Source organism: Parasteatoda tepidariorum, chromosome 10 (assembly GCF_043381705.1).
Source record: "Parasteatoda tepidariorum isolate YZ-2023 chromosome 10, CAS_Ptep_4.0, whole genome shotgun sequence".
Classification (NCBI taxonomy): Eukaryota; Metazoa; Arthropoda; class Arachnida; order Araneae; family Theridiidae; genus Parasteatoda; species Parasteatoda tepidariorum.
The window spans coordinates 49,996,548-50,015,795 of NC_092213.1; the positions used below are offsets into that span (position 1 = coordinate 49,996,548).

A 19,248-nucleotide genomic window follows, 5' to 3' on the forward strand; every position below is an offset into this window, starting at 1 on the left:
TAAAAATTCATTTTGTGCAGCTTTCAATAAATTGGTCTGAAAAACATTATCCTTTTTCTAATTTTAATTTTTTTAATACATAAATATTTAGAATTTTTTTTAGATTTTTAGGTTTAAGTTTAGGTTACAGTTTAACTGTTAACACAGAACTTTAATTTACATTGCTAAGTTAGTAACGGCCTAAACTTGCCTATTAATGGAAAATGTTTCTAATAGTAACATAGTGCATATTGCAACTCATTCATATTATGCTAATGCATAATGTAATTAATTGTTATTTTGCTATTGCACAAAACAATAAATTTTTTGTTTTGTGTTGTGCTAATGCATAATGTAAACCATTTGTGTTGTAATTATTATTTCTATAGCTGTATCACATATTTGCCAATTATGTATTTAAAATCATCTTTCAGTTATGCAGATCTAATATCAGAATCATTACTTAGCTTTTTTTTTATAAGTGATGCTTTTATGTTATTATAAGTGTGAAAATAAAATAAACACTGAACTGTGTTCTTGTTTGAACTGTTCTGTGTTCCTCCTACTTTCTAAAAACTTAGTCAACTTTGTTAAATATTATAATATTAAATACTGATAATGACAAAACTTTAACCTAAATGGAAAAGTTTACTCCAAATTCGGATATTTATTCTTTTATTTGAAAAGGACTGGGTTTCAACAATTAAATATCAAACTTTTTGAATTTTCCTTAAAATTACGATTAGTACTTTTGAAAAGTTTTATTAACTTAATTTTCTAAAATTAAATAAAAGTTTGTTTATGCAAAATTGTAGATAATTTCTTTACTTAAATTTTCGATTTAAAAAAAAATTGAAGGAAAAAATTAAGTTTATAGTATTAAATTAGATATTTAAGTATTATATTAGTTACCTTATTAATTATGTTTAGCAATTGTCACTACAATTTGAAAAAAATTTCAAGTTTATGATGAGTGAATGTTGTGTGGATATCACTTATTAAAGTTTTAACTTAATGTAAATCTTATGAGAGACTTACTGTTCCATAAACATTAAGATATATTTTAAATGTCACTTTTCTTTAGAGGAGGCCGTTAAAAAAGAAATTTCACTGTATATAATAATAACTTATAAAAAGTTTGAATTTTTATAGCGAGGATTGATATATCACATTATTGCTGAATTGACAAATCAGAAAATATAGCCTTTGAAAACTGTTAGATTGACTAATGAAATGTTAGTAAAGTTAAATTTTATATAAATAAGATAATAATAGAACATAAAAAAACTATTTATATAAACATGAAAGATTTAGCTGACTAAAGATAAAAACCTCAGCTTAATTGTGATTACTTATTTACAGGAATTAATGAATGTTCCCCTATAATCCTAATTTTTAATAATTGACACCAATCAATGGATTTAGATTTTTCGATTTTTTCCACATTATGAAAATAAAAACTGCACAATAAAACATTTTCAGAAGGATGATTGTTTCCCAACAGCCATGGAAAAAAGCAAAAAATTAGAAAATAGTAAAAATCTTAAATCTGTTTCAACATTGAACTTTACCCATTTAAAAATAGCTAAAGATTAGATGCCAACTGGGCTTTCTAAAATATAGAAAACTATTACCAGAAATAATTCTTTTTTAATGATTTCTGATTACGATACATTTATTAAAAGTAAAAATGAAATTAAAATATACAGCATTCCATGAGTGCACTTTTAAGCTTCTTGAATGAGCCTTCCTAAATATTTTGGAAGTGTTTTAAAAAGAAATACAAAAATATAATCACTAAATAATTTCAAAATTAAAAAAGATAAATATGGCCTGATTCAACATAAAGAACGCAAGGAACTATAACTTTTTCTATTTTAAAAATATATAAGAATGGTTGAGGATTTATTGCACATGCAAAATAAACTTTTTTCCTTTAAAAAAATATGTACATAAAAACTTAGTCCCAGAAAAGACTTCTTATTCATAATCATTGATTATTAAAATTTTTATTTCTAATGAGAATAACATTCAAATGCACAGCATTCTATGGAAGCATTTTTTTGTTTTATGAATGTTCTTTCATAAATTTTTTAACAGTGTTTTAATGAAAAATATAAAACTACTATCACAAAATATTTTTTTCTTTCGAATCATATAAAATCGAAAAGAAAGATAAATCAAAGTGAAAACTATATTGCATGATTTTTTTAAAACTGTAATTGTTCTCATTATTCATAATTTTGCAACAAAAAAAAGTACATATTAGTATTAATAAACTCATATAAAAGTATTAATAAGGATTTCTTTTTCACAATCTTGTAATAAAACTAAACTTCAGAATATTCAACACAAAATGAGAAAATATATACAAATAACATCACTAAGGAGAACATACTTTTGTTTCTTATGAATAGTACACATACAAAACTAGACAATATGACTACAGAAAATAATTACAATATATATATATATATATATATACACAATCTGTATATAGCTAAAGCTTGATAATCAAAGGTAAAACAAAACAAATAAAAGAGTTCAAATGCGCCACAAAACTTGAGCTNAGCCACTGCTACTGGCTGATATGTATTATATATATATATACACACACATATATATATCATGCTTGATTTTATAAACTAAGTCATATTTTAATGACAATAAAAGCTAGCACACATATTAAAGTGGAATTCCAATTAATCAGGTTGCCAAATAGGAATAAAAAGATTTACAATGATTTAAATTAGATGATGATTACAGTCACTTAAAAAGAAAAACAGAAGACAGGAGATAGCTACCAGATTTTAAGTTAAGTCAAAACATCAATGAGGTAGAAATGAATATATGAAACTATAAGCAAATGAAAAATAAGCATGTACTATGAAACCTAGTAAAAAAGGAAAAAAGTTAGAGACGACATATCAATTTGTTATAAGAAAATATAGTTTGATTCTCCTAAGTAAAAGCAATTTTTTCAAATTAATTTACTTGTTTATGCTGATATTAATACTTTCTGACCTGGAATAGTTTCCAATTAAGATAATTGCACTATTAATAATCAAGATTTGGCATCTTTCAATTGAAATGGACAATTTGAGTTTTATGGAATATAGTATAAAAATTTATAGAAAATGTATAAGTAATGAAGGCATTACCAATTATTTAAAAAAAAAAGAAGATGTTTTTTAGAGTAACTGTTTAGCAATCAAATAACTAAGATATTTTATAAATCAATCATGGATAATAATGATCCACCAACTGTATAAGTTTATGCTTGTATAGAAATAATAGGTGTTTTCACATATAATTTTATTTATACATAGGATATCTTTAGTTACATAATTATCAACAGGATTGTAAAGCAATTAATTTTTATTTTCTTTTTACTTAATAAAATTTTAATAGTTTCTGGTTAAAATATAAGGACAGAAATACAATGATTATGAAAAATTGTTTTGAGTGGCAATATAAGAAACATTTCAATCAGTATTTTTCAAGCTAATAATTTTTCCTCTTCGTTATTCAAGTTTTTGCATAAAAACAACATATTCATAGAATAGTAAACGGATTATTAACATAACTATTTAAAATATTGGGTAGCCGTTGGGAAAGAAATAAGTGGGGAAAAAATAATTAAATAGTTCTACTAAAAGGAAAAATTAAAATACATAGAAACTTCTATTCAGGAAATAGCAAATAACAGAATGCAAATTAAATAACACTGAAAATGAAAATATAGTCCAGCCTTATTTTAGGCAAAGTCCTTAAAACACACAAGTAAATGATTTTAAAAACAATATTCTTATCTTTATTTTTCAGAAACAGTCTTTCTGTAAAAAATAAACNGAAAATGAAAATATAGTCCAGCCTTATTTTAGGCAAAGTCCTTAAAACACACAAGTAAATGATTTTAAAAACAATATAAGTATCTTTATTTTTCAGAAACAGTCTTTCTGTAAAAAATAAACAAAAAAGTTATAGTTTATAAGTAGACATTTATCAAAATAACAAAACTAAAATTAAGAAAAATAAGAAGCATACCTAGTAAAATTAAAATTTAGGAGAGATTCTTTCCTTGCTGCCGTGCCAGTACTTTTTCTTTTCTTTGAAAGACCAATTGAACGACATTTACTGAGTTTATCTAAAAGCAAGAATAAATCAGGGGAAGTCTTTGAATAAAGCATTTAATAGTATAACATAGTGAACAAATTAAAATAATTTTAAAAAGAAAAATAGTTAAAAGATTAATTTTAACATTTATGTTTGCTCACTATTGATTACAAAATAAAATCAAAAATCGTAAAAATTTCATTTGGAGATGTACCACAAAAATACAATAAAATCATATATAATATAAAATCAAAGTATCAGGTCATTAACTTAATTTTCATTTATGCAGTTTTATTTTAATAAAATCTGTAACAACTTTTTAATTGGAATTCACATAATGAATTATAAAAAATGTGTTTTATTACATTTAAATGAGTTTAATATTTGAGGACATCAGAAAATTTTTTTTTTTTATACAAATTTAAATATTTTATTACAATAAGCATCAAATTATCTCCTAAACAAACAAGTAACAGGTAATAAGAAGCCAGTAATGCATGCATTATGTAAAACTAAAAAAAACAACAACTTAATTTTACCTTAACCTGACACTCTAAAATTTTTAGTCTTTAATTTTAATTATTGTTACTTACATTCAGTTGTCTAAAATCATATTTTTTCAAAACTATGACAGCTGAACCTCAATCCATCGTTCCCGCATCATTTGTTTTCTCCCATGTGTCCGATTGTTTTATATTCCCAAGACAAACGCTATTTTCATAAACATAATATTATATTATAACCGTGTTGAATAGTCGACCGAATTTTTGGGTTTACGACTACTAATGTTCAACTATGTAGTTTTGAACCCAATCCAGAAGACAAGAGAACTCCTGGATCAAGTATTGGGAGAAATTTATTTTCATGGAGAGCTTTTCGATGGAACTAACCCACGTTTGTGTTACAAGGAGAGGTAGATCACGGTTAGCTTGACAGTAAGGGGACTCTAATCCATGATACGTCGACTACTGAGGATATTTCACATCAGCACCGTGGTCAGTGCAAGCCGGTTCACCTCATTGGAAAGCGAACGTCCTATTCCACCCCCTGAGCTATCGCGGCCATAATGATAATAAGATGATTCCCGCAATTATCGTTCAAAAATCCTACCGACACTTAGAAAAAAAACATTAAACTATTTGGTTTTATGAGTAGAAACAGTAACTTATGATGCTACAGAGTAGGAAGAAAATGAGGATTTGTTACAGTTTGGAGAGAAAGCCACAAACATCACATTTGATGTTAATGCATCAGTTGATGAAAACTTGTGAAGTTGTTGAGTCAAGAAATGGTTGCAGAAGTTGAGGAAGCGCAAAGTGATATCTATAAATACAGTGAAATGGATCTACAGCCAATGCCAACATTTGCGGAAGGCCTCAAAGCTTTGGGAACTTTCGGCATTCATACAAACATACAGAAAACGAACAGCAGTTACAAATGTCAAAAATTAATTGTTTGTGCGAAAGAAAAAAAGGTCTCTTCAAACCAAAATTGTCTATATTTTAAATAAATAAATCAGTTCATTCATCTTTCTTTTGCATCATAAATATTTTTACAGTAAGTATATAATTTTTCAATTAAAATTTTAAATANAAATGAACAGCAGTTACAAATGTCAAAAACTAATTGTTTGTGCGAAAGAGAAAAAGGTCTCTTCAAACCAAAATTGCCTATATTTTAAATAAATAAATCAGTTCATTCATCTTTCTTTTGCATCATAAATATTTTTACAGTAAGTATATGATTTTTTAATTAAAATTTTAAATACTTTTTGCAAATTTAATTATTTTTAAATTTAGTTAATCTTTACTACTTTTTATATGCTTTCAAGTCATTATATTATAGTTTTATGTGACTTGCATTCATCGTTTTCTCCCACCTACTTTCGCAGTGAATGGCTTCATGAGAAACAAAACAGTCTCACAAGATTCCACTGTATTATCACATTAAAGAATACTGTCTAGAGCAGTGATTCTCAACCTTTTTTTTTTGTTGCAGTACACTTTTAACGATTTCAAAAAGTGACGACACACAATGAAAAAAATTCGATTAAAAGTTGTTTACTTATCAATAATACACTGTGTTAAAATAGTTTGTGATAATAATCTTGAATGTGAAATAAAATAATATGTACTACAAAAGCATGTTTATTAATGGATTAATTATTTTTTTCGACAATTTTTTTATTAGTTAGTAACAGTAATTTTTTTTTCTAGTTATTAATTGTTAGCTTGTTTTCTATAGTTATTAACAGTTAGTTTTTTTGCATTAACTGTTATTTTTTGTGATTTCCTGTTAACTAGTTTTTTTTTTTGCTAATTATTAATTGTTAGCTTATTATTTGTTAACGATCCTTTGCTAATTTGTTTTTTTGTTGTTATCCTTTGTTAATTTGCTTATTAATTGCATAGCTCACTTCAATGATTAGCTTTTATTTCCGTTTGAAAGTTAATAATTAGCTTGCTTTCCTTTGTTAATTAATAATTTTAACAGTCATTAAATTTCCTACTTATTTTAACATTTCTTAAAATTGTATGTCAAAGACAATTTAAACACTTCCAGCTTATTTTAAGATTATCAGACAATCACCGACAAAGATGTTTGCGGTTGAAGCGTGGAAAAATTATGAAAAGTATATATATATATATAGTTTTCTTTAATTTAAACCAAACTCGTAATTAGAAAAAGGCATTATAAATTTCACTGGATCATTTCTAAAAGTTGGCTGCACAGTGGTTGAGAGTCAGTGTTTAATATGGATAAATGAAGGAAATAAACTACAAATATTATAACGCGACTAACAATTTAAGAANTTCTTGAAAACTTTTATCAGCTTCAGTTGCTTTTGGAGGGCTTTCTTCTTTCGTCCATTTGTAATCTTCTATTTTAGTGGTGATTAGTTTATTCTTTTTGCAGAATAAGTTCCTTGGTTTTAGTTTTACTACAGATACTTCTGCAGTTTGGGACAATATTTTGGCAGATTTTTGCATGGATGAAATGGTGGAAGTGGCTATAGTTGATTCTGAGCTGAAAATGTCTAATACCGATGCTTTTTTATCGTTAGGTGTTTTTGGAATATCCTTATCTTTATCCTCACTCAGCACTGGACTAACTTCAGTAGGTTTCTTTTTGGCAAACCTTGAAAAAAAAAAAAACATTTTTGTTAAATAGTTACATTTTCTGACTAAGCATAAATTACCAATTTAAAAATTAATATATTTAACTCAATCTATCTCTAACCTAAATATTGATGCAAAAAGTTTCATTTATTCAATAAAAGATAAGGTTTAAAAAGATGGCACATATAAAAAACACATGAACTTATGATCTTAATTAAGGCTATTGCTTTATTGTAAAATAAAAGCAAATGTAGAAGGCAGTTATTGTTTAAAAATATTTTTTGTTTAAATGGCAAACTTTTAAAAATATGAAATCAAAAGAACATTTAGTGTTAACATTATTTTTTGATGTATTGAAAATTGCTAAAACAATGTACTAAAAATAAAGGCAAATTTTCTAACAGTGATTTTTACTGAATTTTTTAGTTACTGTCAACTAGGGGTTTACGAAACAAGAACTAGCTGATTTTTGAAGATTACCATATTACAATTTTATTAAATTTTAATGTAATGTTTTAATTTTCAAAAATTTTTTTATATGAAATTTACCCTTGATGCAATTTATAAATATTTTATATCCTTTTTATTCATAACTTAGTGGATATGTAGGGTTTTTATTTTTAAACAGATGGAGCTTTACCGTAAACTTAATTGAAAATTTATTTAGCAAACTTCTCCATATGGATTTTAAAACAGTTCATGAAAAGAAAATCTATTTTTCAAATTCAGAATTCTTTTCATAAATTAAATTCTAGATATAGAAATACCTTCAATTAATGTAAATAAATTAAGCCTTTGATGTATTTAAATAAAATTATGGGGGCTAACAAGTTTAGAAAAAATTTACCACTTTTAATTATATTAGATTATTTCTTATTTCTAAACATAGGTTGAAGGTTCCTGCTTAAATCAGTTATTAGTAGCAGGTTAAGATTTTTAAAAGTAGAAATTTATGCTAAATAAATATATCTAATACAACAAAAAAGAGAAAAACGAACATCATTTCACTTTATTTCCTTTTTGCAATCTTATCCATTTTTGGTTTACAAAGCAAACATAGGTAGGAAAATAAAAGTTATTTTCCTCTTTATAAAAAAATTGTTACTTTTAGGAATCCCGCAGGGTACTTCAAAAGAATAATTTTTTATTATTTAATTTAATTATTTTTTAGCTTTATCTAGTATGCTTCTTAACTTCCATTCTTGGCAACTTAATACGGAAATCAACATACAGTGTTATCAAGGAAATCAAAAGCTATTACACTTGGTTTAAATTTTTCTTGCAATTTTGCAACTTGTAGCAACTAACTTGTTCAATTTTCAATGCCAGTTGAAGTCTAGTGTGAGGCAGAGCATATAGTCCCACCAAAAGAGAACAGAAATGTATAATAATTAATACAAAACATCCACATTTTATTTGGAATGTGAAAATATTGCACCTTAAATAGCAAAACTTGATCCCAAAGCAAAAAATATAAATAAGGGGAAAACATATATGAACAAAGAATGTAAATGGAAAACTACTTTTTAAAAAACAAATATAATACCTATTTATTAAATTTTCTTTATTACTTCGAGCAGACTGATCTAATAGATTTGCATCTCTTTCTGGTTCAGCTGGTGAAGCCAGGGCATGAATTGAGGAATCAGATGCTAATGAATTAGATAAAAAATCTTCATTGATGCTATTATTGGTATATGAAGGAGAAGAAAAGTAACCAGAAGAACTTTCTCTATTGCTTGGCACAGACCCAAGTGAAAAGAACCTTAAAAATGTTCACAATTTTATTTATTAATTTAAAATACAAACTCATAAACACGGATAAAAAGAAAGAAAGAAATCGATAATTAGGAAATATTTTTGGACAGAACACTCAGATTGGAATTTAAAAAACTATTGCTAGCAATAAATACAGTAGGAGATCTAACTTACGAACATTTCATGTGAAATTATCAATATAACACAATATTTTATATAATGCAAAGACTAATTTTTAAAATTTTATGTTAAGATTTTCCATTGGGGAAGCTTAACTATGGATTATATTAATCCACTGGTGGTTTAGCGAATGGGCAAAATTGAGAGAATGTTCCTTCCCTATACACTATTTCCCCATCCATTAACGTGTAAAAACCGGTTTTGCTATGCCTAGAAAACTGCAGGTTAAAATGTGACTTTTTATGTGCAGAATCGTCAGTGGGTTAAACTTGAGTTTTAAATATTTTGAGTTTATCATGTTTTGCCAAAAACTTAATGCAATTTGTTTAAATCACCATTTTTAATATAGATTTTAAAAATGATACACAAAAATTTAATGCCTGTCCTGCAGATTATAGAACCATGGTGGCTCAAGGGATAGAGCATTCCTCTCAATGAGATGACCCAGACTCGAACCCCAGCAGTGGCTGGTTGATACGGATTCTGCTCCTACTTCGCACTAACTAAAACTGTACAGGTATAAAAATATCCTCAATGGTAGAGAGATCATGAGTTAGAATAGTCGAGCTGATAGTGGGTGGTTTTCCTTCTCCTGTAATATAAATCCATCAAAAAGTACTCCACAGAGGTTGAATGTCCTAATGTTTGATCCAGAAGTTCTGTTGTCTTCTGAGTAGGACTCAAAAATACATGGCAGCAGAATTGAACAATGAGAGTTAGTCAGAAATGGGTAGGATGTTAAACGCCAGTTATAAAATAAAATAATATATTGCAGATAAAAATTAGTCTTTAAGCAGAAATTTTTAAACAAATAAAGTCACTTTAATTTCTACCAAATTTTTTATTTAATGGTAGTACGCAAGTCCAGCAGTAGATCCCTGCACTAAAAAACCTTATAACTGCTAAAAAAAGATTTCACGTTTAATAAAGGTCAAAAACAACAAGTAGAGAAAGTTAATACAAAGAAAAATGTCATGCGTTTGAAAGAAAAAAGCGATGAAAATTTTTGAGGAAAAAGAAACTACTAAAATCTGTTATTAGTACAGGAAAACTTACAAGACAACGTACTTTTTATCACTAAGAATCGATTTTGGGGAAGAATCTATTCAATTAAATATGACTCTAATGCATAATATTAAAATAAAGGTTTCTTTTGTATAAATTAGATGCTGATATTTTGTCTAATCAGCTACAACATCTTTTACCTCCCTTTTCTTCAGACCAAATAGCTTGAAATGGATTAGAAAAAAATTTCTAAAAATTTGAAGTGAAGTTTAAAAATTGCAGCTTTAAAATATAAAACATTAATTCACATAAAATTACATTTAAAAGTGAGAAGCTTCACAAATGTGAACAATAAGTCAAAATAGTTTCAATAAAACTAAGTAAAATAAAAATAAATCATTACCGGCTTTTAACTACTTTTTTGACAGAGGAGGAAGGTGATTTTTTGAATGAATCAACGTCAAATGATGGCTTTTTTTCGGAGGAAACAAAAATGGGTTCTTCTTCATATGGATCATGAGATTTGCTTTTTTTAGTATTACCACCATACATTTCAAATAGCTCTTCCGAGGAAGGCAGGTCACTCTTATTTGTATCCACTGAAAATTTAAATACCTAATTATAATAACAAATTTGTAAATATAAATATAGTTTTGAAATCACAGTTGCCAACTTTCTAAACTAGCTATCCTATCAGTAAAGATCAGTATCTAGTATCCTATAATTACAATAAAACAGAAATGTACAGGGAATTTTTATGAAATGCAATTCAGCACAGTTTTAAGATACATATAAAACTTAATTTTATACAGGTATATTATGTAAAAAAAATATGCATAAATAATTTACAATTAAATAAAAAAAAAGTAACACCTAGGTAAAAGTGCTAAAAAAAGCAAAGGCATTAAAATTTATACAATACTGAAATTTTATACATTAGAAAAATGATAAAATTAAATTTTTAAGTTGGAAACTATGTCCTAGTTATTGGCTAAATTAAAACCAACTCATTTAAACTGCTAAAATTTGAACAAAAAAAATTTTTTTTTGCTCACAGCATTTTAGAATTGAGTTTATGGATTTCTTTCCTTTTTTATTTCTTATTTCTATTACATTGCTTTTGTTTATTGTTTTTATAATTGTTTAAGGAGTACAAAAAAATTATTGCAGATTAGTTGCAAATAACAAAATTTTATAGCACTTGATAGTTCAAATAAATTTTTTAAAACAGATTATGGGAATTCTCAAATGCCGTAATACTAGTTATTGAATTACAAGACTAAGAAATTTTGACTATAAAATCGTAATGATTACTGATAAATAGTAGTAGTTGGCACCGATGCAAAATAAAACATCAACAAAATTTATTAGCTTCTACATTTATGTACACAAAAGAGAACATTTTTTTAAAAAAAATATTTTAAATTTTTGTTTTGCACCAAAAGATTCTTATTTCTAATATCTCTTGCCCCCGTTTTTTTATAATAAACAAATCTCTCCCTTGCAAGAGAGTTTGACAGTAATATTAAAATAATATTTCCAATTTGTTCATACAAATTTTCAGTGGCCAAGAGCCTGGCTGGTAGGGCATTAGGCCCATATCCAAGAGGTCGTGAGTTAGAGCCCCATTGACCAAAGACTCCCAAGTTGTTCCCATAACAAATCAATAGCTCTGGGGGTACTGGATTAGAGATTGCTCATGCTTTGGTTCAGGTCAAAATTACGATCTGCAGATGGAAGGATAGTGTGTGAATGTGTGTCCTGCCTGTAAAACGCGATGTGGCATATGGGTGCAACATTTCTTGGAGGAAAACAAGAAGTGCACTCATCTTGCCTTAAAATAGGCTTGTCAGAATTGGCATGTGGCATAAGGCAACAACAAATTTTCAATATATCAATAATAGATATCTAAATAATGAGAAATATTAGTAGTATTTAAAAGTTCAAAAATAATTTGTTGTGTACTACAAAAGGATACAAGTTCATAAAATATACTTGAAATCATCACACATTAAAAACCAATTTTTAGACTAACTTGAGTGAATATTTTTATATTAATGAATTATATTTCAGCACATTCAAGAAGCTTAGGGAAAGTGGAATATTGTTTTCCAGACTATTTCTAGTTAATTTTGCAGTCAGTTTTCAAAAAATTAAAACAAGGATACCAATATCATTAGGGTTCGCAAAGTAATTGAAGAAAAAGTTTTCAATCATATTCTCCCTTTAAATTTAATACTTAAAAATAAGCGATATTTTAATATATATAATATATAAGCGATACTTAAAAATAAGCGATGAAGGGAAAAAAATTTAATTTTCGAATAACTAATTTTTTTCAGAAAGAAGAAAGCACCTTTATTACTTTAGAGCAAGTAAAAACATTACTTGAACAGTCGCCCCTGAGATTCTATTCTTTTAAATGATATTTAATGGCCTTTTTTTGTGATTTTTACCTATAAACTGATGCTAATTAGTAAGGGTAAAAATTTTTATACAGATCTTTATCTACTTTTTTAATTCAAATAAGCAATTTAGTCAATAAAAAGACTAAATAAAATATTATAAAAGCTGTATACATAAAATAATTTCTTTGGTAATAACAACAGAATCAAGCACTGAAAAGAAATACTAGCATAATTAGATAATTTAAAAAAAAAAAATGCTTATCACATTGACAAGAACAATAAACTATATTTCATATAATTTACCTTGTTCAAAAGATTTATGTTTGTGAACATCTCCAGCCTTTCTCTTTGGGGTACTAAATTTAAAAGCTATTCCTTTCTTAGGTGTCTTGGTAATCGCTGAATTATTCAGTGGACTCCATAATCCACTTTTATTTGTGTGGGAGTCGGACCAGTTCTGAATATCATTTGAATCGTACTTTTTGAAAGTCTTGACATTGATGTCCCCCATAGCCAATTGGTAAGCTAAATCATTGTCAAGATATCTAAAATACGTTAAAGAACATACTTGCACTATGCTAGAAGTAAACACAACAAATTACGATATTAACTTCTAAAAATAAATCTAAATTTCAGTTGTAAAGTTCAATAAATGAGGCTTTTTAGAATAGAAAGGAGGAATACATGCACTTAGGACTTTTATATTCTATTTATCGTAGTTATAAATATATTTAAAAGGTTTTTTTAACACGATTTTGTCAATTTTTTATCATTTAATATGAGACATGGAAGTCCTTCGGAAGTTTAGAACAATTGTCTGATTCAAGTAAATGTAGGAGTTTTTTCATTTTTAGAATAATAGTCAAAACCTAATATAGCGAACTATCTGAGATCCCAGCAATAAGTCCACTACAAATAATAGCATGTGAGAGTAGTATAGTTAAAAATAATAATTGGGATAGTACATAATTTGCTAATAAATTAGACTAATTAAACAGACAAGAATTCCTTCAAACATAAAAAAAATAATTACTTAATAAATAAAGCTTGATTTCATTTTCAGATTACGTGGAAGAAAATAGTGATTTAGATATATATATAAGTTAAAAATATAGAGAAAACATGAAGAATAATAAAGATTGATTGAAGATAAAGTTATCTTTATTTCCATGCTTTCTTTATATTTGAAACTTATTTCATGAGTTCTATATATTTGCAGCTTATGCACAGTAAATAAAACTTATTAATTTTCTTTGTTTTTTATCTTTTTATCCTGTGTATATATATATATGTTGAATATGCCATGCAGCGCCATCTATAGTAGAACATGCTCTCTTCACACACTCTCTCACGAGTCGGCAACAGGGAGAGAGCTCCGAAAGATGTTCTAACTATAATTGTTTTGTGTTTCCTTATTTGATTTTAATGATTTTTCCATATTTTATTAGATTTGAAATATAACTCTCCTAGATTACTTTGAAGCTAATCCTCGACACTTCCAGTCCGTAACACACACATATATATATATGTATGTGTGTGGGAAATCTTTCCTAATTTTGGAGAATTTTCAAAAACTATATACAGGGTTCATGCCCTACTTTAGAAATAAAATTCAAGTACTTTTCAAGGACTTTTTAAGACTTATTATAAAATTCTCAAGGACTTAAGTTTTAGTAAAAGATAGACAAAATTTTTACATTTTAAACTAAAATGTTTTGATGATAATAGTTAGTTGACGGTAATAGCAGTACTGAAAAATAAGACTTCCATTGCTCTTTTGATTTCAAAAAGTGATCTAAGTTTAAAAAAAGCAAGGGTGATTGGCATCAAGTCAAGAATAAAATTCATGATTCATAAAAACGTCAGATTTGAATTTTGCACAAGGCCTATTTTAAGCTAGGTATACAACCTTTGAATAAGCAAAAATTCGGGCAGGACGGGAGGGGGGGGGATGTTCTATATAATACTGTGATATCAATTAGACATTTAAAAACAACTCTGCCGGGAGATTTTTATTTAATATTTAAATTGGAAGAAGCATTTAGACAGTGAAATTTAAATTATTCTTAAATATAATTTTGAAATTTTGACCACTTTTCTATTAAAGAAAATTAATCAATTATTGGATGTTGTGGCTTAATTATCATTTTAAATTTATTACGGGTCAACCATTTTAAATTGAATCAGTTGCCAACTTTCACCTCAATATCTTCTGATAGATTCTTACTGACAATTTTGGTCACTTTGACTGTTATAATTAACCACTCATACTTGAATTAATTTTTTTTCAGTAGCATCAATGATTCGCACTTGACATGGTCACATGAACACGAATCGTAACGAGTAGTTTTCAAAGAGAGTATAAATACGAAAATCGATGTTTGATATTACAACATCAATGTTTGATATTGCAACATCGATGTTTGATATGAAAATATGTTGAAGAAAAATTACATTCAACTGGATAAAAAAAAAAACAAATCACAAGGTAAAGTCCATTTAATGACAAAAAAATTTAATTACTATTACTAATTTAATTAAACTTACTATTTGCTAATATAAGAATACATTAAAATCAAATAATCAATCAAATCAAATATAAAACACAATTTTGGAAGGCAATATTGCAAGTTTTATATCAAATTAACAGTAGAAGGATACTTTCCAGCATATTCCATATCATCAGGGTTTACTCCTTCTGGATACGGATTAAGAGGAACAAGACACTTTTTTCTAGGACAGAAAACTAACTGGTACAAAAATGTGTTATCAGCTTTGATGAAAGAGTCTTTATAATCTTCAGACACTGATAGTTTGGGCATCCTCAGATAACTGGGCAATTTAGATAATATCTAAATATTAAAAGCATATTTTAGTGCATTTTAACAGAATAACATTAAAAAGCAATTTCAGCGAATCAAACACAAAAATTTTTTTAATTATCAATATTCATTATCACACATAGTATGAATGTAAATATTTCAAAACTAGGATTAACCCACTGGCGGTTAAGGAAATGGGCAAAATTGGGAGAATGTTTCTCCCCTACACANTTAAAAAGCAATTTCAGCGAATCAAACACAAATAAATTTTTAATTATCAATATTCATTATCACACATAGTATGAATGTAAATATTTCAAAACTAGGATTAAAGAGCTAAGGAAAAAAAAAACAAAGATTTATTGAGTGTGACCTATAAAATGCCCAACAAGGACAAAATTTTTCGTAAAAAAAAAGTAACAAATTTTGAAAAAATCAATACTTTTTTTTATCATTTTTCTATGATGCACATTTCAACATTTTGTAAATGTTTGTTTAAAAAAAAGTAAAAACATACATAATAACAAAAGATACAATTTTTTTTCTTTTTTAAAAAAGAATGTTATAATTTTAGAGAAAGGGTAAAAATTTGTTCAAAGTTAGGCATTGTGACATGAACATAATATAAAATCAATAAATATAGCTTTATTAAGTAACATTATAGCATATTAAATAAAAAATGCGAATTCTTTAAGATACAGGGCTTAAAAAAATAGATTAAAAAAGATGAAAAGTTAGAGGCTCATTTTCAGAAATAAACAATTTTTGCCTAAATCTTGACATGTATATAAAATTATCATTGTGTCAGCAAGGAAAAAAAATTAATAAAAAAAAAACTGTTACTATATTGTTTTTAAATAGAAAATAAATTAAACTCTAATTTTGGACTGATTTGTTTTTTCCTAGATCTGAAAATTTAGACCTGACTCATAGACCTGAATTTTTGGTAAATAGCCAGAAGCCGCTAGATTTCTATAATTTAATAGCCAGCTTTTTCCAAACTTTACTTTTGTTACTTAAATTAAGTGACATTCTTAAAAAAAATCATTAGAAATTATCAACAGCTATAAAAAGTTAATTCAGCAATAAAAATATAAATGTGTGACAAAATTAAGTTAACTAGGATTAGCATACTGACTTTAAAGAACTTTATTAAAAATACTTGGGGAGGCAAAATACATTTGATGCATACATTACAACTTCGAAATACTTGGGGAGGCATTGATGTATTTTTTATCATCAAACAATTAAAAAAAAATTTAAAAAAGTGGATGGTTGTTCATTTATCTTAAGTCACCAATCTTTTTTGTTGACTCACTAATTTGTTTCGCTAATTCATCACTTTTGTGGTTATTTCCAAGTCTACATTTTATTATTTGATACATCAATTTCTTATAAATTATGTATAGATAATAAATATTTTTTTTTCTGTACCTCATTTGAGCACAATTAAAAGTTCAGCAAAAAAATCTTTTCTATTATTTTACACAACTGAAACAACTTGTATTTTAGAACAATACCAAAAGTGACCTTTACTAATTATGACTGACACCAGTTACATATTAAGTAAGACTACATTATGTTTTATATCTTTTAATAGCTGTGAAACACCTTTAAAATTTTCAGTACAATTTGTAAAATTTTGATTGATACATTATTAACTATTATACGCATTGTTACATGCAGCAAACAAAGACAAAATAAACATGCATACTTACAACAGTTAAATCTGTATTGGTAGTTAAAGAAAAGAACTTGAATGCTTTAGCAAGTCCAATACCAGGCAGAGAAGGTAAATAATCACACCCAGAGAGAATACACATGTAACGAAACTTTTCAAAACTATATTTGGAAGCATTACTACCAAACGATTTGTTGAGATTTTCTTTTTCAAACAACATTCCACCACCGCAATTATCCATTTTGAATAGTATCTGAAATATTGTTTAAAATACATATAAATAATTCGTAATATTATACCCTAGCTTCTGCAGAGGAAAACAGTTTTTTTCCCATTAAATTTCAAAACTAGAGTCAAAGTTCTTCATGAGATTTTGCTACGAATTAGAAAAACTAAAAAACATTAAATTATGCCACATTGTTAAGGGTGATATTTTTGTAAAACGGTCCTTTGCAAGAGTAATTTTCTGCCAAATTTTTTTGCTAATTTGATGCTACATTAAGGGAAGGAAACACTGCTTTGTAACAGTGCCATTTGCAAACAAACTTTATTACTAATTTTGATGGAGAAATTAAATTAACTGGTATCAAAAGTAAAACACACATTTCTATCTCATTCTATTTTTTTTTAATATTAGTTTTTAAAATTGGGAACAGTTTTTGGGAAACACCAGCCAATTTTATTGAATTACTTGTCTGTTAGTCACAGTTGAGTTCAATTGATTGGTACACATTTTATGATTGATTATACTATTGCAAGAAATTATCCTTTAGGTAAGGAAATGAAAATTTTCATAAAATTATTGAAATTCTAACTTTTATTAAAGATTTAGCATAAAATAACAGTTAATATTTCTATTATTTATAGCAATAAAATTCATTAGTTTAATTTTCTATTCAATAAACAATAAGTTTAAAAATTAAATTTCCTTCTCCAAAACTATATCCTGACTTTATAATATATATATTATAAAACCAAGGACTATATGGAAATGTAGATTTTAAAGGCAGAAGCTAAAAAGTCTGTTAGCGTTAGGGGCATTAACTTATTTTATGCTACGTCATCTGCCCATAAATGTGACACAAACCTCCCTTCTATTTTTCTTACAGTGTGAATTCTTATTATGATAAATAATAAAGGTTTTTCAAAAAGTGTCCACACTTTTGGCCACCACTGTATATTATTTTTTTTTTTCAAATAAATAATTGTTTTGAACATATTTTGTTTTAGAAAAAGTTCCTTTAAATTAATTCAAATAATTCAATTAATAAATTAATTTAAATTCAAATTTTAAATTAATTAAATATTTTGACACTTAAAGTTTGATTTTTTAATGTAATTCATTTGTCCTTTAAAGAGAAGTATTGAAATTTTTCTTATGCTATTTATGTAGATTTTTAAATAGTTTTTTTTTTCCAAGTTAATGCATGCACCAAAAAAAAAAGGGAGGGGGGAATTGTAAAATTTTTTAAAGGATTTATTTAAAAATTGTTAATAAGAAAAGATATATTAAAATTGGCTATTTTAATGTAAACTAGAGTATAACAATATGAAGTAAAAAAACTCTACTTATAACAAGAATTAAATTAAGTAAAAACTTATAAATCGAATGCATACAAAATACAACAATTTAGATTTAAAAAATAGAGGTTGCTTTTATTCAGGAAATATAGCAACAGCATATAAAAAAAATTGTAATGGTCTTTATATTTTTTAAAACATAATTATTTAAACACTCTGAATAAGTTTGCCATAGATACAATAAGTTTAGAACAAGATATATGATGTTTAAAGGAAATCGGCAAATACTACTTAAAAATAAAGTGAAAATTTTAATAAGATTTAATCATTGCATTTCTATGAATTTTGCATTTTGATAAGAAAAGCAGATAAAACAGTGATATTTTCAAATGACAAGTTTGAAATAAATTAGTAATTCAAATTAATGATTTAATTCAATGACAAATTCAAGAAAATAGTGTCAAGTCTTATTCAATACTACAGTAAGATGTCTGCTAGTCAGGGTTGGCAGGTTTTTGACATGTGACAGTTTTTGACGGTTTAAACCATGGTTTAAACCGTCACGTCAAAAACCTCACTGTCAAAAATGTCGAAAATGTCAAAAACCTATATTCATATGTGAAATTTAATTAATACATAAAATTTATATATTTTTTATA

General features: G+C 26.4%; 1 protein-coding gene across 1 annotated transcript in view; it reads right to left on the bottom strand.

The window, feature by feature from the left end:
- Window positions 1–6,881: 6,881 nt before the first annotated feature.
- The window catches only part of LOC107446642 (Exonuclease tos), a 33,336-nt gene continuing 20,969 nt past the window's right edge, over window positions 6,882–19,248 (bottom strand). Inside the window, exons 5-10 of the mRNA XM_071186960.1 lie at window positions 17,106–17,321; window positions 15,227–15,417; window positions 12,869–13,110; window positions 10,561–10,756; window positions 8,761–8,979; window positions 6,882–7,233 (exon numbers count right to left, since the gene is read on the bottom strand). Coding sequence (XP_071043061.1) covers window positions 6,882–7,233; window positions 8,761–8,979; window positions 10,561–10,756; window positions 12,869–13,110; window positions 15,227–15,417; window positions 17,106–17,321 — 1,416 coding nt within the window. The remainder of the gene's footprint in view (window positions 7,234–8,760; window positions 8,980–10,560; window positions 10,757–12,868; window positions 13,111–15,226; window positions 15,418–17,105; window positions 17,322–19,248) is intronic.